The sequence below is a fragment of the Hyperolius riggenbachi genome, chromosome 1 (genome assembly GCF_040937935.1).
Source record: "Hyperolius riggenbachi isolate aHypRig1 chromosome 1, aHypRig1.pri, whole genome shotgun sequence".
Lineage (NCBI taxonomy): Eukaryota > Metazoa > Chordata > Amphibia > Anura > Hyperoliidae > Hyperolius > Hyperolius riggenbachi.
Genome location: NC_090646.1, coordinates 480,369,392 through 480,397,340, shown reverse-complemented (window position 1 = coordinate 480,397,340; position 27,949 = coordinate 480,369,392). Strand labels below are relative to the sequence as shown.

Here is a 27,949-nt window from a genome sequence, read left to right as displayed (position 1 = left end):
ACATGTGGTATCGCCGTACTCAGAAGAAGAAGTAGTATAATGTGTTTTGGGGTGTATTTTTATACATACCCATGCTGGGTGGGAGAAATCGCTCTGTAAATGGACAATTGTGTGTAAAAAAAAAAAAAAATCAAATAATTGTCATTTACAGAGATTTCTCCCACCCAGCATCTGTATGTGTAAAAATACACCCCAAAACACATTATACTACTTCTCCTGAGCACGGCGATACCACATGTGTGGCACTTTTTTGCACCCTAACTGCGCTAAGGGGCCCAAAGTCCAATGAGTACCTTTAGGATTTCACAGGTCATTTTGCGACATTTGGTTTCAAGACTACTCCTCACGGTTTTGGGCCCGTAAAATGCCAGGGCAGTATAGGAACCCCACAAATGATCCCATTTTAGAAAGAAGACACCCCAAGGTATTCCGTTAGTAGTACGGTGAGTTCATAGAAGATTTTATTTTTGTCACAAGTTAGCGGAAAATGACACTTTGAAAAAAAAAACAATTCAAATCAATTTCCGCTAACTTGTGACAAAAAAAAAAAAAAAATCTTCTATGAACTCACCATACTCCTAACGGAATACCTTGGGGTGTCTTCTTTCTAAAATGAGGTAATTTGTGGGGTTCCTATACTGTCCTGGCATTTTAGGGGCCCTAAACCGTGAGGAGTAGTCTTGAAACCAAATTTCTCAAAATGACCTGTGAAATCCTTAAGGTACTCATTGGACTTTGGGCCCCTTAGCGCAGTTAGGGTGCAAAAAAGTGCCACACATGTGGTATCGCCGTACTCAGGAGAAGTAGTATAATGTGTTTTGGGGTGTATTTTTACACATACCCATGCTGGGTGGGAGAAATCTCTGTAAATGGACAATTGTGTGTAAAAAAAAAAAATCAAAAATGTGTCATTTACAGAGATATTTCTCCCACCCAGCATGGTTATATGTAAAAATACACCACAAAACACATTATACTACTTCTGAGTACGGCAATACCACATGTGTGACACTTTTTTGCAGCCTAACTGTGCTAAGGGGCCCAAAGTCCAATGAGTACCTTTAGGATTTCACAGGTCATTTTGAGACATTTGGGTTCAAGACTACTCCTCACGGTTTAGGGCCCCTAAAATGCCAGGGCAGTATAGGAACCCCACAAGTGACCCCATTTTAGAAAGAAGACACCCAAGGTATTCTGTTAGGTGTATGATGAGTTTGAGGAGTTCATAGAAGATTTTAATTTTTGTCACAAGTTACAGGAAGCCGCTGCCCTATTTCCTACCCTTCCTTACAGCAGCCGCGCGGGAAGCGCTGCTGTAATACGAGGTGCTGCAAGAGGAGAGGAGAGGAGCTATGGGGAATACAAGGAAGCGACCGCCCGCTCGTAAGGTAACAGGAGCGGCGGCCCGGGGGGGGGGGGGGGGGGGGGAGGGGTTGGCCTGTGCGGGGGAGAGGAGAGGCTACACCACTGGGCTAACTGTACTGGCGACACTGGGGCAGCGATACTGGGCTAACTATATACTTGCTATACTGGGCTAACTATATACTTGCTATACTGGGCTAACTATATACTTGCTATACTGGGCTAACTATATACTTGCTATACTGGGCTAACTATATACTTGCTATACTGGGCTAACTATATACTTGCTATACTGGGCTAACTATATACTTGCTATACTGGGCTAACTATATACTTGCTATACTGGGCTAACTATATACTTGCTATACTGGGCTAACTATATACTTGCTATACTGGGCTAACTATATACTTGCTATACTGGGCTAACTATATACTTGCTATACTGGGCTAACTATACTTGCTATAATGGGCTAACTATACTTGCTATACTGGGCTAACTATACTTGCTATAATGGGCTAACTATACTTGCTATACTGGGCTAACTATACTTGCTATTCTGGGCTAACTATACTTGCTATTCTGGGCTAACTATACTTGCTATACTGGGCTAACTATACTTGCTATACTGGGCTAACTATACTTGCTATACTGGGCTAACTATACTTGCTATACTGGGCTAACTGTACTTGCTATACTGGGGTAACTATACTTGCTATACTGGGGTAACTATACTTGCTATACTGGGGTAACTACTGGCTATACTGGGCTGACTGTACTTGCTATATATACTGTGGTAACTGTACTAGCTATACTGGGGTAACTATACTTGCTATACTAGGCTAACTGTACTTGCTATAGTGTGGTAACTGTACTTGCTATACTGGGGTAACTATACTTGCTATACTAGGCTAACTGTACTTGCTATACTGGGGTAACTACTGGCTATACTGGGGTAGCTATACTTGCTATACTAGGCTAACTGTACTTGCTATACTGGGGTAACTATACTTGCTATACTAGGCTAACTGTACTTGCTATACTGGGGTAACTACTGGCTATACTGGGGTAGCTATACTTGCTATACTAGGCTAACTGTACTTGCTATACTGGGGTAACTATACTTGCTATATTGGGGTAACTGTACTGGCTATACTGGGGTAACTGTACTTGCTATACTGGGGTAACTGTACTTGCTATACTGGGGTAACTGTACTTGCTATACTGGGGTAACTGTACTGGCTATACTGGGGTAACTGTACTGGCTATACTGGGGTAACTGTACTTGCTATACTGGGGTAACTGTACTTGCTATACTGGGGTAACTGTACTTGCTATACCGGGGTAACTGTACTGGCTATACTGTGGTAACTATACTTGCTATACTGGGGTAACTATACTTGCTATACTAGGCTAACTGTACTTGCTATAGTGTGGTAACTGTACTTGCTATACTGTGGAAACTGCACTTGCTATACTGTGGAATCTGGGAAAAAAGGGGGGGCTGCTGCCGCCGACACTAGCCACGCCCACTCACCCCCCCCCCCCCCCCCCCCGCCCTCAGGGGGGCCCCAGCGAACATTTTGGTCGGGATAGTGGGCCCCGGGCTCAAAAAGGTTGGGGACCCCTGCCTTAGCGCACCTAGGCTGCAAAAAAGTGTCACACATGTGGTATCGCCGTACTCAGAAGAAGAAGTAGTATAATGTGTTTTGGGGTGTATTTTTATACATACCCATGCTGGGTGGGAGAAATCGCTCTGTAAATGGACAATTGTGTGTAAAAAAAAAAATATCAAATAATTGTCATTTACAGAGATATTTCTCCCACCCAGCATCTGTATGTGTAAAAATACACCCCAAAACACATTATACTACTTCTCCTGAGCACGGCGATACCACATGTGTGGCACTTTTTTGCACCCTAACTGCGCTAAGGGGCCCAAAGTCCAATGAGTAACTTTAGGATTTCACAGGTCATTTTGCGACATTTGGTTTCAAGACTACTCCTCACGGTTTTGGGCCCATAAAATGCCAGGGCAGTATAGGAACCCCACAAATGATCCCATTTTAGAAAGAAGACACCCCAAGGTATTCCGTTAGTAGTACGGTGAGTTCATAGAAGATTTTATTTTTGTCACAAGTTAGCGGAAAATGACACTTTGAAAAAAAAAAACAATTCAAATCAATTTCCGCTAACTTGTGACAAAAAAAAAAAAAAATCTTCTATGAACTCACCATACTCCTAACGGAATACCTTGGGGTGTCTTCTTTCTAAAATGAGGTAATTTGTGGGGTTCCTATACTGTCCTGGCATTTTAGGGGCCCTAAACCGTGAGGAGTAGTCTTGAAACCAAATTTCTCAAAATGACCTGTGAAATCCTTAAAGGGATACTGTAGGGGGGTCGGGGGAAAATGAGCTGAACTTACCCAGGGCTTCTAATGGTCCCCCGCAGACATCCTGTGCCCACGCAGCCGCTCACCGATGCTCCGGCCTCGCCTCCGGTTCACTTCTAGAATTTCTGACTTTAAAGTCAGAAAACCACTGCACCTGCGTTGCCGTGTCCTCAATCCCGCTGATGTCATCAAGAGCGCACAGCGCAGGCCCAGTATGGTCTGTGTCTGCGCAGTACACTCCTGGTGACATCAGCGGGAGCGAGGACACGGCAACGCAGGCGCAGTGGTTTTCTGACTTTAAAGTCAGAAATTCCAGAAGTGAACCGGAGGCGGGGCCGGAGCATTGGGGAGTGGCTGCGCCAACACAGGATGTCTGCGGGGGACCATTAGAAGCCCCCGGTAAGTTCAGCTCATTTTCCCCCGACCCCCTACAGTATCCCTTTAAGGTACTCATTGGACTTTGGGCCCCTTAGCGCAGTTAGGGTGCAAAAAAGTGCCACACATGTGGTATCGCCGTACTCAGGAGAAGTAGTATAATGTGTTTTGGGGTGTATTTTTCCACATACCCATGCTGAGTGGGAGAAATATCTCTATAAATAGACAATTGTGTGTAAAAAAAATTAAAAAATTGTCATTTACGGAGATATTTCTCCCACCCAGCATGGGTATGTGTAAAAATACACCCCAAAACACATTATACTACTTCTCCTGAGTACGGCAATACCACATGTGTGGCACTTTTTTGCAGCCTAACTGCGCTAAGGGGCCCAAAGTCCAATGAGCATCTTTAGGCTTTACAGGGGTGCTTACAATTAGGCACCCCCCGAAATGCCAGGACAGTGAACACACCCCACAAATTACCCCATTTTGGAAAGTAGACACTTCAAGGTATTCAGAGAGGAGCATAGTGAGTCCGTGGCAGATTTCATTTTTTTTTGTCGCAAGTTAGAAGAAATGGAAACCTTTTTTTTTGTCAGAAAGTGTCATTTTCCGCTAACTTGTGACAAAAAATAAAATCTTCTATGAACTCACCATGCCTCTCACTGAATACTTTGGGATGTCTTCTTTCCAAAATGGGGTCATTTGGGGGGTATTTGTACTATCCTGGAATTTTAGCCCCTCATGAAACCTGACAGGTGCGCAGAAAAGTCAGAGATGCTTGAAAATGGGAAAATTCACTTTTGGCACCATAGTTTGTAAACGCTATAACTTTTACCCAAACCAATAAATATACACTGAATGTTTTTTTTTTTTATCAAAGACATGTAGCAGAATAACTTTCGCGCTCAAATGTATAGGAAATTTTACTTTATTTGAAAAATGTCAGCACAGAAAGTTAAATAAGTCATTTTTTTGACAAAATTCATGTCTTTTTTGATGAATATAATAAAAAGTAAAACTCGCAGCGGCAATCAAATAGCACTGAAAGAAAGCTGTATTAGTGACAAGAAAAGGAGGTAAAATTCATTTAGGTGGTAGGTTGTATGAGCGAGCAATAAACCGTGAAAGCTGCAGTGGTCTGAATGGAGAAAAAAAAGGCTCTGGTCCTTAAAGTGACTCCGAGCTCAACAAAAAAAAAAAAGTTGTACTCACCAGGGGCTTTCTCCAGCCCAGTGCTGGTCGGGAGGTCCTACGCCGGCGTCCTGGCTCCTCTCCTTCTCCCCGCTCCGGGAATGGCTGACAGGCAGCAGCCCGGGCGACACTCTCCCGAGTGTCGGGCTGCTCCTTCCGCATATGACGCGGATTACGTCACACGCCGGCCGCCTCGCGTCATCACGGCGTGAAAGTACTGCGCATGCGCGCTTTAATCGCGCATGCGCAGTACTTTCACGCCGGCCGCCGTGATGACGCGAGGCGGCCGGCGTGTGACGTAATCCGCGTCATATGCGGAAGGAGCAGCCCGACACTCGGGAGAGTGTCGCCCGGGCTGCGGCCTGTCAGCCATTCCGGAGCGGGGAGAAGGAGAGGAGCCAGGACGCCGGCGTGGGACCTCCCGACCAGCACAGGGCTGGAGAAAGCCCCTGGTGAGTACAACTTTTATATGAGCTTGGAGTCCCTTTAAAGAGAATCTGTATTGTTAAAAAATCGCACAAAAGTAAACATACCAGTGCGTTAGGGGACGTCTCCTATTACCCTCAGTCACAATTTCGCCGCTCCCCGCCGCATTAAAAGTGGTTAAAAACAGTTTTAAAAAGTTTGTTTATAAACAAACAAAATGGCCACCAAAACAGGAAGTAGGTTGATGTACAGTATGTCCACACATAGAAAATGCATTCATACACAAGCAGGCTGTATGCAGCATTCCTTTTGAATCTCAAGAGATCATTTGTGTGTTTCTTTCCCCCTGCAGCTATCTTCCACTGAAGTGTCAGGCTGTTTCTTCCTGCAGAGTGCAGACAGCTCTGCCTGTATGTAATTCCTCAGTATGTGAAAGCCCAGCCAGCTCAGAGGAGGATTTATCCAGCTTGGAAAAGATAATAGAGCAGAGAGAAGCTGCCCTAATCTAAATAACACACAGGCAGTGTGCAGAGAGGGGCCTGGAGGTGGAAGATGCATCACAGAACCACAACACTGAAGAACTTGGCAGCCTTCCAGACACAGGCTGACAAGTCTGACAAGAGAGAGAGATAAGTTGATTTATTACAGAGACAGTGATTAGTATAAAGTGCTGCCGTAAGCCAGAACACATTAGAATAGCTTTTGGAACTTGTAGGATGATAAAAAACAGGATGCAATTTTTGTTACGGAGTCTCTTTAAGGGGCGAAAAGACTGTGGTCCTCAATTGGTTAAAGCAACAGCATTGGTGATCATCAGGCAGAAAAAGGTTTCCCAAAAGGGGAGGAATAGAGAGAAACAAAAACTTTGGATTCCATTTTCTCTCTCTACCCTACTCTAATTTCTGATATCCTCTAGTTTCACAGCCAACGATTAAGAGACCTCAGCAGTGGAAGAGCCAATCCTTCAAACCAGCTTTATGCTTCATGTTGTACCAGAGTGACGGGTGTGCCCAATGAGGACAATGTACAGTTTACAGATAAAAGAAAGGTGTATTCTAGTTACCTCTTTTCTCTCTGTTCATACGGCCACCTCCACCAAAGAACATGTCAAAAATGTCCATGGGAGAAGAGAAGTGTCCTCCACTCAGTCCACCTTCTTTGATGGCCTGTTCCCCACCCTGGTCATAAAGATCTCTCTTTTTAGGATCGGACAGCACTTCATAGGCTTGTGAGATTAATTTGAACTGTAAAAATAAATAAAGTGATAACCATTCAACAATTTGCCACACACACACACTTGATGTGCACTGGAGGACATGTGATATTTTACATAGACACATAATGTGGGATAACAATCATTTAAATTAAAATCACTTTTTTTTTTAATTCATTTTATTAAGCAAAAAATGCAAATAAAACACATGACTTGCCTCTAACAAGGGTATTTCGTCCAGGGCTGTGGAGTCGGTACAAAAATCCACCAACTCCGACTCCTCAGTTTAGGATTCCACCGACTCAGACTCCTCTAATTTGCATATTACAATCTTGTTGTTTGAAAGTATGTAACATGAAATTCGTCTCTTAACTGCCAACGCATAGGAATTTTAAAAGACAACTGAAGTAAGAAGGATATGGAGACTGCCATATTTATTCCCTTTAGTCATAGACTAAAACTAGTCCTTGGTAAGGGCCCTTTTACACTTAACCCTCCTGGCGGTTTGCTAAAAAAAAAAAAAAATCGCCAGGGGGCAGCAAATCTTTTTTTTTTTCATGTAGCGAGACAACGGGATCTCCTGGAGGGCTTCCCCCGTCGCCATGGCGACGGGGCGGGATGACGTCACCGACGTCATCACGTCAAAGGGGATTCCTATCCACCCCATAGAGCTGCCTGGCACTGATTGGCCAGGCAGCGCACGGGGTCTGGGGGGGGGGGGGCGGCTGCGGCGCGACGGATAGCGGCGGATCGCGGCGGCGATCGGGCACTGCACGCAGCTAGCAAAGTGCTAGCTGCGTGCAGCAAAAAAAAATAATTATGCAAATCGGCCCAGCGGGGCCTGAGCGGTGACTTCCGGCGGCATAGCCCGAGCTCGGCTCTGGCTTACCGCCAGGAAGGTTAATCAGTTGCTCTCAGTCAAAACGGAAAGAAAACTGTTTTTCAAAGTAATGCCCATGTTTTTCCTATGGCACCTTTCACACTTAACGCGTTTTAACTGAAATCTTTGTCACAATGCACTGCTATGGAAAAAACGCGTACTAACGCACACCAACTGATTAAGTGTAAAAGGGGCCTTAGAGTACTTGTAAAAAGGTACAGACCGGAACAAAGAACATCTATCAGGCCCTAGGCAATGTAACTGTGGGTACATGTAAGAGTGATGTGCAGGTACTCTGCAGGGGAATAAGGAGATTCTTCCTCTATTACACATTGTTAATGCACAATCTGAACCAGGTTTATTGGTGATAGACAACACCTCTGTGTTCAATGTGCACAACATTCTCAGTGGATTCCCAGCAGCTCTGTGGGAAGTGCATATGTAGAGTATAGTACTATTGTGCAACAATGTAAACCGGAGACAAATGAAATTAAAGTTTTATACATACCTGGGGCTTCCTCCAGCCCCCTTCAGGCTAATCAGTCCCTCGCTGTCCTCCTCCGCCACCTGGATCTTCTGCTATGAGTCCAGGTACTTGAGCCAGTCTGGCGTAGTGCGCATGCACACACTTCGCCGCCGGGAGCGTACTACACCTGCGCAGCACTATTGCGCAGGTGCAGAACGCTCCTGGCTGTGGAAGCGGCATGCGGCCGGACTGCGCTGACTGGCTGAATTACCGGGACTCATAGCAGAAGATCCAGGTGGCGGAGGAGGACAGCGAGGGACTGATTAGCCTGAAGGGGGCTGGAAGAAGCCCCAGGTGTGTAGAAAACTTTTCTTTTCATTCTTCTCAGGTACCATTTAATTCGTAGTCACCAAACCAAATTTTAACATATCAAATTATTTAATTTCATGAACAAAGAGAGTGCATACATTTGCATAAATCAGCATCAACGCAGAATTATTTCCATCTCATTGACCATCTCTATTAGTGACACGGCTACACATCAGGCTTTATTCTTACAGCATAGATGATATAGATATATATATATATATATATATATATATATATATATATATATATATATATATATATATATATATATATATAATTCCTGTGTACCATCATATATACAGTCACAATCTTTAAAAACTTTTAAAATACGGGGACTGCTTTATTAAAGCAGCACAAGGAACTAATTTTGATTGGTTTATTTCATTTTTGTGGACTAAGCACAGCTATTACTGTATGTATAAATTATTTATGACTATTATCTGAGAAATAGAACATTTTATCATATTTTCTATTTTAATTACAGTTTAAATTCATTAGGAGTCGGTGCATTTTTTCCCCGACTCCAGGCACCCAAAATTGCCCCGACTCCACAGCCCTGATTTCGTCATAAACATAATAATCATTAAAAATCACATTTTTTACTGAATGTTATGCCTGACTGTGAAACTGCTTTATTAGTGAAGGTGATTAAGGCAAATTCCATGCAGTTGCATGGCAGCCCTGCTGAGTTATTTGTTTGCAGTAGTGTCTGAATTTCACCTGAAACATGCATGCAGCTAACCGATCTGCCAATAATAGCCTCAATTCACTAAGATCATGCTGTTGATAATAAGGTAAGTGAAACATACCACACATCGATCAGTATTTTAAAGTGTCAATTCACTAAAGAAGCTTTCCTTATTAAAAGTGTAGGGATACATTTTCATAGTGAGAGTGTTGTCTTATCACTCCAGTCCTTAAAGTGAACCAGAGACAAAGCACCCACATGTATTTTACCATATACAGTATATCAGTGGGAATATTAGAGAAAACACCTACCCTGCTCTCGGTTTCATTCTTCACTGCTCAGCTTGCTTGTTATCAGCCCTGATAAAATACTTGACTGAGCATTCAGTCTGGCTTTGCTCAGGAATAGCCAAGTCATTATAGCAGAGCCAGAAGGGGGCAGGCTTGGGCTTGAAAAGACATCAAAGAAGACAAACTCAGCTATAATGATTCCTGAGCAAAGCCAGACTGAATGCTCAGTCAGGGATTTTATCAGGGCTGATAATGAGCAGGCTGAGCAGTGAAGAATGAAAAAGAGCAGGGTAGGCATTTTCTCTAATGTTCCCACCGATATATATGGTAAAGTACAGGTGCCATTTTTAGCGTTGCAATGCGAAAGCATTTTTTGAGTTAGCGTTGCAATGCTAACAATTTTTTGCGCTGCCCCGCTAACACTAAAAAAATAAATAAAAAAAAATGTATGTGTCAATGTTCCTGCACCAGCGGGAATGCGTAAAAATGTATGCAATGCAGCCCGAGGTCGGCAAAAACTAAACTAGCTGGTGGTGGGGGACTGGAGCAGCAGTGAGTGACTACGAGGGCACAAGATGGCTGCATGGGGCTGGTAGAAGCCCCAGGTAAGTGAAACTTTTTTTTTTTGCCTGATAATTCCTTTAAAAAGAGAGAATGAAACGAATATAGACTCCTATTAGACCTACCGGTAATGGAGTTTCTGATTGTCATCCGGGACAACCTGAGATCCGGTCCCGCCCCGGATCTGTGGAAACACGAATCCAAGAAGATTAAAAGCCCCCGCCCACCCTCCATCCTCAGTGCGTCTGAAAGTATATAAGACTAGAAACACCAAGATGAAGGAAGACATAAAACACCAAAAAAGGTGAATGTACTAGATCCCAGTGATCTTAACTGTAACAAGAAAGGTGCGCAGTCGAGATAGGGAAAGGGTTATAATGTTTGTCCCGGATGACAATCAGAAACTCCATTACCGGTAGGTCTAATAGGAGTCTTTCTCTAATTGTCATCCGGGACAACCTGAGAGATAAACAAGAAAGTCTTTATAGCAAAAAAAGACTAACCTAGGGAGGGACCACCGCCTGGAGCACCTTTCTGCCAAACGATTGATCTTGTTGAGACAGTACATCCACTCTGTAGTGCTTGATAAAAGTTGATGCACTTGCCCATGTTGCCGCTTGACAAATTTGTTGAATGGTGGCTCCTGCTCTTTCCGCCCAGGATGTAGATAGAGAACGGGTTGAATGAGCCTTAATATTAGGTGGTAAGGGACAATTACTACACTCATATGTTATAGATATGGTCTGTCTAATCCATCTAGCAATGGTCTGTCTGGATGCCTGCTGCCCCTTATTTTTCCCTGAAAATAAGATAAATAGGCTGCTTGACTTTCTAATTTCTCTTGATCTCGAAAGGTATACTAGCAGACATCTCTTTACGTCCAAACAGTGAAATTCTTCCTCCTTCTGTCCCGAAGGGTTGCCACAAAAGGAAGGAAGAATAATGTCCTGAGACCTATGAAACTCAGAGACTACCTTAGGTAGATAGGCCGGATCAGTCCTGAGCCTGACACTATCAGGGCAAATGATTAGAAAGGGATCTTTGATAGATAACGCCTGTAAATCACTTATACGTCTAGCCAATGTAATTGCGATCAAAATTGCTAATTTCAAGGTAAGGAATTTCATCTCAATCTCTTCAATGGGTTCAAAGGGTGCCTTTGTTAAACACTTGAGGACCAGGGATAAATCCCATTGTGGAAATACTTTCTGTCTTACTGGTGTAGACCTCTGTAGTGCTTTGAAGAAATTCTTTACCAACTCTTCCTGCGCTAGATGCCTATCTAATAGTATTGAAAGTGCTGAACATTGAACCTTAAGGGTACTAAGTGCCAACTTCATGTCTGCACCTTCCTGAAGAAACTCTAAAATTGAACTAGTCAAATTCTGATCTCTAGTTCTAGTTCCACACCAGGCTAGATAAACCTTCCAAACCTTTCGGTATATCTTCTGAGTTACTGGCTTTCTACATTTCATTACAGTGTCAATTACCTTCTCCGAAAGGCCCTTATTCCTCAAGATTACCATTTCAGGATCCAGGCGGCCAGTCTGAATAACTGTGGCCTGGGGTGGATGAGAGGGCCCTGGATTAGCAGATCTGGCCGAGCTGGCAGGAGAAAAGGCGGAGCCACTGCCCACCTCCGCATACCATGGTCGTTTCGGCCATAGTGGAGCTATCAGGATCATGTTCCCTCTCTCCCTTTGAAATGTCCCCAATACCTGAGGTAACAGTACTGTTGGAGGAAATGCATAGGAGAGGTTGAAGTCCCAAGGGAAGCTGAGGGCGTCCAACCCCAGAGATCTCTGGCACCTGTGCAGGGAGAAAAATTGGTCCGTCTTTGCATTCGTCAGGGATGCAAAGAGATCTACCTCTGGGAGACCGAATTTGTTTATCACCATCTGAAAAACCTCCGGATGAAGTTCCCACTCTGACTGATTCACCTGATGACAACTTAAAAAAACTGCCTCTACATTGAGAGTCCCCTTTATGTGGATCGCTGACAAAGATAGAACCTGAGGTTCTATCCAGTCCAGAGTCTCTGAGCATAGGCGCCTGAGCTCGATTGATCTCGTGCCTCCTTGTTTTGCCAGATAAGCCACCGTCGTGATATTGTCGGAAAATACTAACACGTGCTTCCCTTCTATCAGGGATTGAAAAGATAGAAGTGCTTTCTGCACTGCCAGTAACTCTCTGAAGTTGGACGATTTCTTTGCAATTTGCTGCGTCCAATGCCCCTGAGCATGATGGCCCAACATCGTTGCGCCCCATCCCCAAGAGCTTGCATCTGTAAAGATCTTTATTGGTTCCTCCTGTCTCCAAAGACGTCCTTTGGTTAGATTCTGAGAGTCCAACCACCAGACCAGACTGGACTTCACTACCTCTGGGATAGCTATCTGTGAGTCTAGGGAAAGTTTGGACCTGTCCCAATTTGCCAAAAGCAGAGACTGGAGATCTCTGCCGTGGTGTTGGGCCCAGGTGACCGCTGGAATGGATGCTGAGAACAATCCTAGAACTCGCATGATCTGGCGAAGAGAACTCTTTTGCTGTCTGCATAGCAGATCTACTTCCCCCTGGATCTTTGCGGGTGGTAAGTAGATCCTCCTTTCTATCGAATTTATCCTGTATCCTAAAAACACAATCTCCTGTGCTGGATTCAGGGCTGATTTCTTGTAATTTACTAACCATCCCATTTGGGATAGGAGGGAAATCACTGTATCTCTGTGAGCTCTGGCCAGAGCCTCTGTTTCTGCAAACAGGAGGAGATCGTCCAGGTATGGGACAATCGCTATTCCCTGTATCCTGAAAATCTTCATAACCTCTGCTAATATTTTTGTAAATATTCGGGGTGCCGAGGCTATCCCAAAGGGAAGGGCCTGAAATTGGAAATGTCGAATCTGGTCCTGAGACCTGATTGCGAACCTCAAAAACCTCTGATGGCTGGAATGAATGGGAATGTGCAGATATGCGTCGGAAAGATCTATTGACACAAAATATTCCATGCCCTGTAATAGGGCCCTCACTGAATAAATGCTTTCCATCCTGAACTTCTTGTATGTCAGGAATGGGTTGAGAGATTTCAGATTCAGGATGAACCTGAATTCCCCATTTGCCTTCTTTACTAGAAAGACATGGGAGTAGTAACCCTGGAATAATCTCTCCTGGGGTACTGGAATTATAACTTTCTTCTCTAAAAGTTTCAAAATTTCCATCTCCAAACCCCTGGCCTTTTCTGGGTCCTTTGGAGTTGGATTCACAAATTTTCTTTGTGGAGGGGGGCTTGAAAACTGAAGACGATAACCCGTCTTGATTATCTGAAAAACAAAAGGATCGGGATTTAACTTTTCCCATTCGACTTGAAAATAAATTAGCCTCCCTCCAACTGGTAAATCGTCATTTACTCGGCTTGGGGGGCTCCGTCTTTCCGAGAGTGAACCCCCCTTTTCCTTTCCCTTTGGGAAAGGACCACTTCCTCTGCACATTCCTATTTTTTGGAAGGTTAGAGTCCTGTTTCTTGGGAACAAACGGTCTCTTTCCCTTGAAATTCTTCTTTTTGTTAGGAAACTGTTTCCCTTTTTCTGCTGAACGGGATAATACTTCTTCCAGACCAGATTTAAACAAGAGACTACCCTCAAATGGAATAGAACATAATCTGTTCTTTGAGGTCTGGTCCCCTTCCCAGGTCTTCAGCCACACTGCTCTCCTAGCCGAGTTAACGAGAGCCGTAGTGCGAGCTGATACCCGAATCAGTTCTGTAACCGCAGCCGCTAAAAAAGCGACGGCTTTAAGGACGACCGGCAAGGACGCCGCATAATCCTTAATCGGAGCACCCTTAGAAATCTGATCAATAAGATTATCCATCCAAATTCTAAGGTTTCGGGAAATACAGGTGGCTGAAACCCTTCCTCTTCTCCCTCTTCCTCGTCAGCTCCAAAAATATCAGAAAAGGAGTGATGGGAAGGAGTGCCGGAAAAGGGTCCTGGCAGAGACTCCTTAATTGGCTGCACCAAGGACTCTTTAAATTTTTCTAATGTTTCCTGCATATTTTTGTTAACAGTATCCATAACTTCCTTTAGGATGTTGGGAGTCTGGGAGGCCACAATAGCATCTATGCAAGCCTGACATAAATTTATTGGGGCTTCTAAGGCTATTTTACTATTACATAAGCTACATCTGTTATATTTAGCTTGAGTGGATGTAGTAGTAGTAGTTTTAGGCTCAGATTTTGTCTGCAATAAAAACAACAAAGACAAAGTACTGAGATGCCATCCTATACATTACATTGTCAAATGTGGTAGTAGGAAAGATATCCTCCAACTGGAGGCTTACCCCACTGGACCCTGATGGCAGGACCTGCGAAGAGGATCTGGGAGCAGAACTCGCCGCTTCCGACTCACGCTGCTGCTGAGGCTGCTCTCCCCTCTGAGGCTGCGACATCTCACCGCTGCAGGTCTGATCGGAGACGCCAGGATCACGCTGCCTCACTTCCTGGCTTTCTCCAATGTTCCTCCTCCACGCCCACGTCAGACGCCACGCGACGTCTGACCTCACTTCCGGCGTTCAATCAGCTCTCCGGATGCGCCTTGCAGAGCCGGCGTCTGATGGAGGAGGCGCGGCGTAACGGCCATACACCACGCGGAAGCCGTACACCCCTCCAAGAGGTCTGTAGTCCGCGCTGCTGCTGAGGCCGCCTCTGCTCTGCCTGCTGCCGCTAAGGACCACACAACAAAACCTCCAGCGTACTCAAGACTCACCCTCTGGTGAGTCCAGAAAACAAAAAAACGGGAGCTTTGCTTCTAAGGTGTTTCCGTGGCGGAAACACAGATGAACTGAGGATGGAGGGTGGGCGGGGGCTTTTAATCTTCTTGGATTCGTGTTTCCACAGATCCGGGGCGGGACCGGATCTCAGGTTGTCCCGGATGACAATTAGAGAAAAATTGTTATTTTTACTGCTAGTTTGCATAAGGAGTATAAGGAGAGGTGAAACGCCGCATTCCAGCGGCAAAACACGGGCTTTATACCCCCCCCAATCCCCGGGGGGAAATCCGAGGAGCACTTGCTGAAAGAGGCAGAGCTTAGCGCCGTAGCTCTGCCTCTACTGAAGTCAATCCCCACTGATCGCCGCCTCTCCCCGCCCCTCTCAGTCTTCCTTCACAAAGAGGGGTGGGGAGAGGCGGAGATCCGCACAGAGATTGACTTCATTAGAGGCAGAGCTACAGACCTCCCCGGGCAGCAAAATCCACGGCTTTAAAAGTCGTGGAGGTTTGCCTAAGATTTGGGGGGTATAAAGCCCTTGTTTTGCCACTGGAATGCGGTGTTTCACCTCTCCTTATACTCCTTATGGTAACTAGCAGGTAAAAAAATTTATATTCGCTTCAGAGTCTCTTTAAAGAGAGAATTCTTAACTTAAAGTTTGCCTGAGGTAAATGGTGTGGTGAATAATACATGCTTTATCTCCATAGTAATAACACTAGAAACAGCTCAGAAACGGTATTAACGACAGATGAGCTTATTGAAGTGAGGGCAAAGTCAGAAATGCCCAATCTGCATATGCTTGTTCAGGGTCTGCAGCTTAAAGGATTAGAGGCAGAGGATCAGCAGGACAGCCAGGCAACTGGTATTGCTTAACAGGAAATAAATACAGGTAGTGTCCTGTTAGCGAACGAGACAGGGACTGTAGGTTCGTTCTTAACCTGAATATGTTCTTAAGTCGGAACATTGTGCCATCTCTGTCCCCTGTACCTCCAGTGTCTCCCTGTGTCACCTCTTACACAAATTTAAAGGCCATTTTTTCTTTGAATTTTGATTTTCTCAAAAACTACAAGTCCAATAAGAAAAAAAAAATGTTTTGACATGTTCCCATGTAAATACAGAATCAATGCCGTTCATATTGGCAGGAAGATCGTAAATCGGGCATTCGTAAGTCGGGGACTACCTGTATGACAACCTCCATATACCTCTCACTTCAGTTGTCCTTTAAAAACAAAATGTACATCAACTCACAAAATTAGCTTCTCACTGATACTCTGCCTCGAATGATTGCAACCAAGAAGCAATTCCAACCAACTAGGCTCAAGGTTAACTTCTCTTCCGTATTATGAAGCACTAGGAGTGCTCTAAAGCAAAAATAAAATTAAAGTCAAATCAATCTGGTAATGGCAAATAAAGAGAGATGCTGAAATATATAGAACCATGGATATATAAATTACATTTCACAACATACCTTTTCCCCTTCATTGGGATTCTTATCAGGATGGTATTTCAGGGCCAGCTTCCTGTATGCTTTTTTGATTTCATCAGGTGAGGCATTTGGATTAACACCAAGAGTATCGTAGTATCCAGTCTCCTTGACCATTTTGGCTGTGGAATGTATATTCAGAGTATTAAATAGTAGACAGCTGCACAATACATGAACTTATCTGACTAGTTTATGAAATACTAATCTAGACAAGTGATTCTGAAACCTCTTCAGATAGTGGCACATTCAGGCAGGGAACACACTTGTCTTTCAGTTTTCTGCGCGTGTTTTTCTGCATTCATAAAGCATTCCCGCATGCGGAAATGCTTAATACCGCTGACTTTACCGACCACATTGCAAAATGTCAATTCATAAAGGCTCTTTCCGCATGCGGAGCCGACATTCCCGTGCAGAGTGATAACTTACCGCCTTGTGCGGTGATGATACGCAGTTATCCAGAAAAAGTAGCAAAATGTGCATTCATAAACATTTCCGCATAGTGGTATGCGGAAGGGGATTACCGATCCCCTGGATGTAGCGGGAAGCTTGCGGAGTACTTGTAAGTGAATGAGACGGACCTCCCAAGCAGCAGAAGAGAGCAGCGCACGGAGGGAATCGGGCAGCTTTTCTGTTTCCGCATGCCTACCGACACCATTCTCCAGAAAACCCCCGCACTGCTATAGCACCAGGCACAATTTTTATGAATAACCGCCCAGAAGGCTAAACTACCGACGGCGGTATTCTCCCGCACGGGTTCTCCTTACCGCCAGCAAGTTTATGAATGATAGTGTGTTTCTATGCACGAAAACGTGCACTTTTTTTTCATGTAATTGATAGAGAAAACCGACAAAATGTCCAGAGTCATCATGCAGAATGTCAGGTTTTTTTTCTGCTCACAAACATATTAAGTGTGAACTAGCCCATTGATTATCATGAGATGCAGAAAACGCACACAAAAACAGTCAAGTGTGTTCCCTGCCTCAGCATTGTAAATTCTTATCAAGGCATGCCCATGTTAGGGCTGGATAGTGTTGCTATTTTTACCCACACAGCACATTTTCCTGTATGCATGTTCTGTAACGCAGAATCGCATGGCTCCACCACACATCCTAATGCAATAATTCTCAACCTGACCATAAACAAATAGTGGCACACTCTGCAAATAAAGTTCAGAGAAGCATCAGGAAGTGAACGACATTGAAAGCCTAATCAATCCCACTGGCAAAGGAAAAATCAGCCATACTTTCTTTAAAATGTGATCTGTGACATTAGCTAGGGAGACAGCGGAACATCAGAAGTGACCCAGAGCATACCAAGGGACCTCAAAGACTACTTTTCCCCCAGGTTCAGCCCATAAATAAACTTTAACGCACATAGTAAACAAAAGTCTTGAGGCCCCAGTAAAAAAAATAAATCAAGCATTTAAAAAGGTGTGTACACACCTTTGACAGATGTCACTAGTTGAGCAGGACCTGATCCCATTGGATGACATCGCTGGACTGCACACACACGCAAGTCAGCTGTGTAGCTGATGATGCACTGTGTTGCTATGCAGAGGGCAAGAAGTGGTGCATACGTGACATCACAGCAGGCAGAGGAGCAATGGGATCAGCATCGCTGAGGTTTAAAGTGGACCCAAACTAAAAATTTCACAAATAAAATCTATTTTCTAAATTATAATGATAAAGCGCAGCCTTTTTTCAGCTGCATGATGGCAAATATAAAATATTTTACATTTATTGGAGGAACCCCTCCCTTCCTTTCAAATTGCCAGGACAGAATCCGGCAAACTGGTGAAGTAGAAGGTGTCCAGCAAAGGAGGAATCGCTAATGGCTGCCACCTGTATAACCCTAGTTACGCAAAGAGAAGGGTGAAAAGCATGCACTAAAATGCTCATAGGCTTGAAGGAGTGTTTATCTTTGTATGTGTCAGAGTAGTGCAACGAAATATTTTGAATTAAAAAAAATGTTTGGTTTGGGTCCGATTTAATAGATCCACCCGGCAGTTCGCTTGCGGGCTTGTCTGCTGCTGTACACACACACCTGATTGTCGGTTGAGGTGGTTGTTATCGGCGTGTGTACGACGCTTAAAGAGAATCTGTATTGTTAAAATCGCACAAAAGTAAACATACCAGTGCGTTAGGGGACATCTCCTATTACCCTCTGTCACAATTTCGCCGCTCCCCGCCGCATTAAAAAGTGGTTAAAAACAGTTTTAAAAAGTTTGTTTATAAACAAACAAAATGGCCACCAAAACAGGAAGTAGGTTGATGTACAGCATGTCCACACATAGAAAATACATCCATACACAAGCAGGCTGTATACACCCTTCCTTTTGTATCTCAAGAGATCATTGTGTGTTTCTTTCCCCCTTCTGCTCTCATGCACTGAAGTTTCAGGCTGCTCTTTTCTTCTTGCAAACAGCTTTGCCCTTGTCTGTAATACTCAGTATGTGAAAGCCCAGCCAGCTCAGAGGACGATTTATCCAGCTTGTAAAAGATAAGAGAGAAGAGAGAATCTGCCATAATCTAAATAACACACAGGCAGTGTGCAGAGAGGGTCCTGGAGGGGGGAGATTCATCACAGAACCACAACACTGAAGAACTTGGCAGCCTTCCAGACACAGGCCGACAAGTCTGACAGGGGAAAGATACATTGATTTATTACAGAGACTGTCATAGTAGAAAGTGCTGCAGTTAGCCAGAACACATTAGAATAGCTTTTGGAACTTGTAGGATGATAAAAAAACAGGATGCAATTTTTGTTACGGAGTCTCTTTAAGAGACTATTTTAAAAACACTTTGTAACGATCGGTGTCAGCACACAGAGAGAATCTGATTATTGGTGATCTGCAGAATCACCAAGAATACAAATATATACCTGATTATTGATGATCTGCAGAATCACCAATACTACAAGTATAACTAACCTCTGAACACCTGATAAAGTGTAAGTGTTTGGTGCAACAGTATATGAGCCTGGACCACCTGAGGAGCAGGTGACCCTAGACCGTATAACGAGTATCTCCTAGTCAGGGTTGGAGATAACCAGAGAGCCAGTGATTCCCTGAACTGCTGGGAGTCAGACTGTACTGCAGTCAAAGGACTCCTATGAGATAGAGTCCCTGACTGGATTGCAGAGAGGTCCCTCTGAGGGACAGAGAGTCCCTGCAGCTACTGGACACCCCACTGTGGGGGGGGTCACAGGTAGAAGGGTCGGCCAGGCCGGGTCGGCAACACACGAGCAGATAAGGTACAGAGACAGAAGGCTGATTCGGTAACCAGGGACAGGCAGGGTTGGCAACAGGTAATCAGATATGCGTATGTACCGAATCAGAGAGCAGGAGAAGGGTCAAGAGAGCAATAGGTCATAACAGATATCAAGCAGAGGCTTAGTCTAGAGTGTGAGGTCCGTGGTCTCAACACCCAGGAACTGGTCTAAAGAATAACACAGCAATGACACGGTATCCCTAATCTTGGGTGTGAGGTCCGTGGTCTCAACACCCTGGAACTGGTCTAAAGTATAACACAGTAAAAACACAGTAATCTGGCTAAGTGTGAATTCCCAGGTCCACTCGGTTCTAACACACTATGAGATCTGACTATGGTCTGAGTGCTAACACATAAGCATTCGCAACGGCAGACAACCAGCAACTGACAGGCAAGATGTATATATAGCAGAGCGCTCCTCAGCGCTGCCCAGTCCCATTCAGCCAATCTCCTACTGACATAAAGGACCTGCCTGTTAGCGCGCGCGTAGCTCTCCATCTGTATGCACTACTAGGCTCAGACAAACCAGACGCATGCTGTTGCGGAGAAACCACCGGTCTGAACGCGGAACCAGCCGCCTCGCTGTCAGACCGCACGGCGGTGTCTCCGCAATCCATTACACACTATGGGCTTGATTCACAAAGCGGTGCTAACCTACTTAGCACGTCTAAAGTCTTTAGACGTGCTAACCAGGGTGCTAAGTAGGTTAGCACCGAATTATCTGATTCAGAAATTCGGTGCTAACCTACTTAGCAACCTGGTTAGCATGTCTAAAGACTTTAGACATGCTAAGTAGGTAAGCACCGCTTTGTGAATCAAGCCCTTTATGTGTACTGCATTTTGATAACATTGCAGCTTTCAAAAAAATATCCCTACCATCAGCTCGGAGTCTTTAGGCCTGGCAGGAGCCTCCTCAAGCTCAGGCAGTCTATGATTGGCATGTGGAATTGAACAGCTGAGGCCATGAGCCATTCCTCCCTACCGAGTCACAGACTAGAATGGCTTCAGACTGGAAAACTGATGTTAGGTGCATGAATTAACAATAATAATAAAAAAAAGTGTCTAAAAACACCAGGAAATATGTTGGTGCTTTATAAATCAACAACAATACCAATTGTAAAACCAACAATCAGCCATTATATAACTGTTAGAATGAAGCGGACAATGGAAATACAATCATGGTGCTATACTTAGGGCTTGATTCACAAAAGGGTGCTAATTGAGTTAGCACGCCTAAAAGCTTTGGGCGTAATAACTAGAGTACTAAGCAGTTAGCATGCCCAAAGCTTTTATTGATTGCGCACAAAGTGTAGTGCTGCACGCAAAACGTCGCACCGGGTGCGACTAAAACGGCGCACCCAGTGCAACATTTTAGGCGCACCCGGTGCAACGTTTCGTGCGCACCGCTACTTTGCGCGCGCTAACTTAGGGCTTTTAGGCGTTCTAACTAAATTAGCACCCTTTTGTGAATCAAGCCCTTAGTATCTGTGCACTTATGTATGGCCATTAACACCTATAAAGAGTGCAACTTAAAGAGAACCTGTACTGAGTAAAATTATTTAAAATAAACACATGAGGTAACTTCAAATGAACATTACATAGTTACCTTGCCATCAGTTCCTCTCAGAAGCTCACCATTTTCTTCTTACAGAGATCCCTTCCAGTTCTGACAACATTTTGAAATATATCAGTTACAGCTGAGAGGAGAACTGATGTGTCCATGTTTCCCTATGGCTCAAGTGGGTGATATTGCAGTTTAACTGTGTGCTGACCAGAAAGCTGTTATGGGGTAATGGCTATTTTCAAAATGGAGGACGGAGAATTCCATTGATCACAGTGGACAAACAGGACGCAGGAGAGGAAAAATAGATTGAGGAGTAGACTACACAGGAAGTAAGTATGACTTGTGTATGTTTATTTTGACTTTTAATTTTCAGTACAGGTTTTCTTTAAAATGAACCTGCGAAGAGGGGGGACTATAAGTTTTATACTTACCCAGGGCTTCCTCCCACCCCGGCATCTAAATCCTCCTAGATGCTCCAGGTAAAGAGACTCTGAAGCGAGAGAAAATCTCGCTTAAGAGCTCATATTCAGCAGGGGCATGTGTGTCCCTGCTAAAACGCCGCTATCCCGCGGCTAAACGGGGGTCCCTTCACCCTCAAATCCCCGCTTACAAAAGCCACGACCAACTTGGTCGTGGATTTTGCTCCTCCTGGAGGCAGAGCTAACGGCTGCAGCCCTGCCTCCAGTCGCGACTATCAGCAGCGCATCGCCGCCTCTCCCCGCCCCTCTCAGTGAAGGAAGACTGAGAGGGGCGGGGGAGAGGCAGAGATACGCGTCTGATAGACGCGCGTGAGGCAGGGCTGCGGCGGTTAGCCCTGCCTCAAACAGGAAGTAATCCCCCGCTGCACGAAGGGGATTTGGGGGGGGTCAGGGACCCCGTTTAGCCACGGGATAGCGGTGTTTTAGCAGGGGCACACATGCCCTTGCTATCTATGAGGTCTGAAGCGAGATTTATTCTCGCTTCAGACTCTCTTTAAGGGCCTATTTCCACTACACGCAGATTGGATGCAGAAAAACTCCAATGAAAGCCTATGGGCCTGTTTCCACTAAACACAATTTTTCTGATGCAGATTTTCCCATAGGCATTCATTGGAGTCAGTTTTTCTGCATCCAATCTGCGTGTAGTGGAAATAGGCCCTTACACTCCCCGTTCTCCACAGCCAGTCGGGCATACTACGCATGTGCTCCCCGTCGCCAGGAGCATTCTGCGCAGTACTACAGTGCAGAACACTCCCAGCCGCAGGAGTGAGCCGGGGGAGCGTACCTGACCACACTGCGCCTGCGCAGACTGAACCCGACTTGCTGCCAAGAACAGGGCTGCTACCGGAGCATCTAGGAGAATTTAGACGCTGGTGTACCAACAATTCAGCATTCCCATCAGAATAGCCTACAAATGCTACTGAGCATGTGCAAAGTCATGCATGCCATAAATTAACCCCATAATACCAATCAACAGTACTAACCTTGCAACCTGAGTTAGCAGCCTGGGCCCTGGTGTGCAGCGTCTAATATCCAAGTGGACATAGAGATAAATAAAAAAGTTGTCCTAGCGAAGCAAGGACTGAGCCTGCAACCCAGTGAGTGGGCAATGGGAATACACCAGCAAGGGAACAATCTGCATGGAGGGGGCTGGGGTATGTATAAAAAACATTTAGGGCTGGTGCACACCGAGCGGCTTTTTCAGCGTTTCTGCAGCTTGGTCAATGTATCTCAATGGGGTGGTGCACACCAGAGCAGGAGGCGTTTTGCAGAAACGAAAAATGCCGGGGTGAGGCATTTTTTGGATTGCGGGTGCGTTTCTGCCTCAATGTTAAGTATAGGAAAAACGCAAACCGCTCTGAAAAACGGCACTTCAGAGCGGTTTTACAGGCGTTTTTGTTACAGAAGCTGTTCAGTAACAGCTTTACTGTAACAATATATGAAATCTACTATACTGAAAACCGCAGCAGCAATCCGCAAAACGCCATAGAAAAATAAAAAAAAAAGCGTTTCAAAATCTGCTAGCATTTTGCGGATCTGCTAGCGGGTTTTGGTGTGCACCGGGCCTTAGTCCTTGTTTCAGGTACACTTTAAAACCAAAACTTCATGCTGCAAGTCACAGAACTTCCAGCGAATGCTCCGCAATGCAAAGTGCACCCATCGCTAGTCACATACAGTCAGCTGTTTGCCTACAGATAGGGAGACTGATGCTGGGTACATACGGTAAGATTTTCCGTGTGATTTTGCGACCCGATCATTTTTTGGTACGATTCTGCACACAATTCTGCACTCGATTCTTTTATCTTCATTCATTTTTCTTATCTTTTTCCATTCACCGTTATGAGAAATCGAGCGCGGAAACGATCGGGAGCAATATCGGACATGACAGATTTTATCTATCGGATCAATCTATCGCACGGAAAATCGTACCGTGTGTATTAGGCATTAAGCTGGCCATACACTAGGGCTGCACGTTTTTCGGTTTAAAACTCGAAACCGCGGTTCGTGTCAAGACGATCTGGTGATCGTCAGTATTCTCAGTTTTTATGAGTGCCCGCCCGCTTGTCTGGCCCGCCTTCAGCTGTGCGCCGATTGGCCAGAGCCGCCAGAAGCAGTGAATATGTATTATTGTTAATGAGCGGGGGGGGCGGGAACCACTCGAGCGAGCGGCACGCAGCTTTACCAATCGCTGGATAGCGATGGAATGACGGCAGCGGTAGGCGGCGCTGTACAGCTCCGCCTACCGCTGCCGTCATTCCATCGCTATCCAGCAATTAGTAAAGCTGTGTGTGGCGCTCGCTCGAGTAGACCCGCCCCCCACTCATTAACAATAATACATATTCACTGCTTCTGGCGGCTCTGGCCAATCGGCGCACAGCGGTGCAGCCAGACAAGCATGCAGGCACTCTGAAAACTGCAGATAGTGACGATCGCTATATCGTCTTCACGTGAATGCCCACCCCCCCGCTGCCCTCACATGAACCAATGCAGCAAGGTTCACAGACAGGAAACTGCCAAGAGTACGTACGTTTCTTGTTCTTGTGGGAGGGGTTTCACCACAATATCAGCCATACAGAGTCCCCTGATGATCCATTTGTGATGGGGTATCAGCTACTGATTGGGATAAAGTTCAATTCTTGGTCGGAGTTTCTCTTTAAGCAATCGTCCGCTTGCAGTATCTGGCTAAACTATACTGGGGACATAGTGAATTTAGTGCTAAAGCTCGATTTGAAAAAAAAAAAAAAAATCGTGAAAAAAAAAAATTGAAATTGCAATTTTTGAGAGAAAAATTGCAATTTCACTTTTTACCTAAAATCGTGCAGCCCTACCATACACACATCAATTATCACCAGCACATTAGATGACGTTGACCAAGTCTGCCAGTTATCTGTGAAGCAATGGGCTGCATCAATCGAAACTTCAATTAAGTCACTACAACAACAACAAAATTATAATTGGACCAAATGGTAAATTCCAATCGATTGGGCACAGTAAAGGAGCGGTGGTAGAGTGACAGTCCATAGCATTGCTCTGTATTTAACAGAGCAACACTACAGTTTGATAGATTATCAGTAGCTTTCATGGTGCCATCTACTGAAAATCTGTGCACAGTGTCTGGGTGGATTTGATCCCTGTCTTATCAGATTTAGAAAAAGGTTTTGAATCACAGTTTATTTTACTGACGGCTAAACACAGTACAATACTCCACTGCTTATCATATTTAGATCAGAGGAGTGACCTGTTTGCCACTTCTGGGTGACATATTGCCATCTTTAGAATGCATACTAATGATACTAATTTAATTGTACAATCTTACCAAATCTATGTACTATCAGGGTAAACTGAGGGAATATACTTTAAATAGATTTAGGTAGTCAGTTACTCCTATAACATATCAGTGGTGAGAATGTACAATCAAGATCGCATCATTAGTGGGTGCCTTTAGGGCTCATTCACACCTTAAATTAAAAACGCATTGCGTTTTTTGCGGTCCCCCCTCCACTGCGCGCTGCATTTCTAGTAAAAGCACTTTTTGGTGCTTTTCCGTTAGCCGGGCGCAACCGCTAGGTGGCGCTAATTACTATTCCCCCTCCAGGCCGCCATGGATAGTAGGGAAAGATGTAACTCTGCTGACAGCAATCGCTGGAGTTACATCTTTCCCTACTATCCATAGCGGCCTGGAGGGGGAATAGTAATTAACGCCACCTAGTAGTTGCGCCCGGCTAACGGAAAAATACCCACTTTTCTAAGCGCTTTTTCTAGAGCAGTTTTGTAATTCACTCCTACCCAAGTCAAGAAGTAAACTCTTTGACCCGGAAAAGAATATTCTCACAATTGCCGCATAAAGCGGTTTTGTGAGCGTTTATCGCTCTTCCTATACCATCCAATATAGTAAAAATGCCCCAAAAAAATGGTACAGGCACCGCTTTGCTGAACACACAGCGCACAAACCGCACTCATATGAACCTTCTCACAGAGATTCATTGCACCAGCGTTTTGTGGACAAGTTTAAAAATTGCCTGCTCTTGAAAAAAAGGACAAAAACCACCCTTAGGTCTGGAACCCACTGCAAAACACTATCGCTAATCGCAAGCGCTAGCATTTTGTATGAGCAGTTTGTCAGCGGTTTCATGAGCGTTTTAGGAAGTGATTTTACAAAGTGTATCAATTTGCCAGCGATTGTGTAGCGATTAGAAGTCTGATTGGTCCTTTCAATTAATTTTAATTTTGTTACAGTGTGTGGTAATGTTAAACACTAGCAAAATCGCTCCCTGCAGGTGTTGATGAGCGAGTACACCAGCATTTATATACTATACATTGAAGCGCTAACACTCCCAAAATGCTGCATGTCCTGCATTTGCGATTTGAGGAATCGCAAACGCTCCAGTGGAAGTTGCCCCATCCATTTACATTAGCTGAGCGTTTTGGCAAAACGCTAGCGTTCTGTAACACTCCAAAAATGCTCTTAAAATCGCCCTTGTGGGTTCCAGCCCTAAGCGTAAACGAGCTCTCACAGCATGTTTCTCTTCTGATATAATGGCAAATTGTGTAGTTAGAGGATATGAAAAAAAAAAAAAAAAAAAAAAAGAGCTTAGATCTACAATGTAATGCACCATGCATTTACACTCAAAGGGGCACCAAAATCCCATAATATTACCGTATATACTGGAATAACCTAGCCTTCCCCAGACTGCTACAGAAAGCACATTTTACTTACAGCTCACGTCTCCCCAGCGCAGCTCAGTGTACTATAGCTCTCTCCTATGGGAAGCTTTATAACACCGGCAGAGTCTCGCCTTCTCGTATAGCAGTCCTCTGCAGTCTGCAAAGCTCCAGCTATAATCAGAATCTCCGCCTGTACAACTTTATCTAGAACGCTATAGGACGGCCACCTTATATAGTGGCAACAAACACGCCCCTTCCATGCCAGAACTTTCTCGAGCCAGGCAGCCACAAGCGCAGCACAGCCGCTACTACAGCTTTCCAGAAAACTCCTTCGTCGTCTTGAGAAGCGAGGAACCCTAATGAAGGGGCGGGGAGAGGGAGTGCCATAGCGCGAGGGGGAGACGGGTGTTACTGGAAGCTTCTGCAGCTCTCAGCTCTGTACATGTTACGACGTTCTGTAATGTGCTGATTGATTGCAAATAATACATGTGGGAATTGGGATGTATTGCGGCTGTGCTACTGTCACCAGGGCAGCGTGCAGAGTCGGCAGCATGTGCTATATCTTGTCGTTCAGAACGAATGCTGCCTTGGACGGAAATATTCTCTGTGTGTTGGATCAGTTTTTTGCAGGAGGTTACGGCACAGACAGAGATGCTGATACTGTGAATTGTCTGTGGCTTATTTTATTGCAATGTTTTCTGCAGCGTGGCAGTGAGCCAATCAAATGCAGCTGATTGCTCACTGGCTCAGCTTACTGGCAAAAACTGGGAGAATTCTCCTTTTGATTTTGAGCTTCTGCATTTCAGTGTAGACCAGAATGAAAACTGGACTATTATTAGTTTGATACAGCACTCAGCACTGATATCTTTATCTACATTTTACATAAACTAAATGATACAGTAAGTGGTCAAAAAATTAGAGATACCTCTTATTTGAAAGTAAACCAGGTCAACACTGACCTAGGGCCTGATTCCCTATTCGGTGCTAACCTAGTTAGCACGCCCAAATACTCAGGGTCGGAGCTACCATAGGAAAAAATAGGCAGTCGCCCCAGGGCCCCAGAGCCTGTAGGGGCCCCCAAGGTGTCCCTCCCAATCTTAACTGTTGCTCCCCAGGGACTCTGCAGAGTCTGTTAAAGCGAACCTTAAGTCAACTAAAAAAAATGGGATTTACTCACCTGGGGCTTCCCTCAGCCCCCAGCAGCCGATCGGTGCCCTCGCAGCTCAGCTCCGATGTCCCAGGACCCGCCGGCAAGCACTTCCGGTTTGGCAGTCACCGGCCGACAGGCATGGGAACGCGAGTGATTGTTCGCGTTCCCAGCCTGTATATCGCCCCCTATGCTGCTATTGCGGCCAGGAGGACGGCGTGGGAAGCCTCATTAGGATCCGGAGGCTTCCCCCACCCGAGGTGAGTACCCCCCCAGGGGACGTTTTGTCGTTACAGTTCCTCTTTAAGTGACTTTGAGGCACACAGTGGGACGTTGCGTTGTAATGCAACGTTAAAGTCACAACAGCATTAC

The 27,949-nt window shown here is 45.0% G+C and overlaps 1 protein-coding gene across 2 annotated transcripts in view; it reads right to left on the bottom strand.

Annotated features, from left to right (window-relative positions):
- Positions 1–26,755, bottom strand: part of LOC137554850 (dnaJ homolog subfamily A member 4-like) — a 43,740-nt gene extending 16,985 nt beyond the window's left edge. Inside the window, exons 1-3 of one of the 2 annotated variants that reach the window (XM_068271529.1) lie at positions 26,483–26,755; positions 16,439–16,575; positions 6,815–6,995 (exon numbers count right to left, since the gene is read on the bottom strand). In XM_068271529.1, the coding sequence (XP_068127630.1) occupies positions 6,815–6,995; positions 16,439–16,570 (313 nt within the window). In that variant the 5' untranslated portion in view covers positions 16,571–16,575; positions 26,483–26,755. Of the gene's footprint in view, positions 1–6,814; positions 6,996–16,438; positions 16,576–17,895; positions 17,970–26,482 lie in introns of those variants that run through there. The other variant, XM_068271528.1, reaches the window with a different exon arrangement.
- Positions 26,756–27,949: the final 1,194 nt, after the last annotated feature.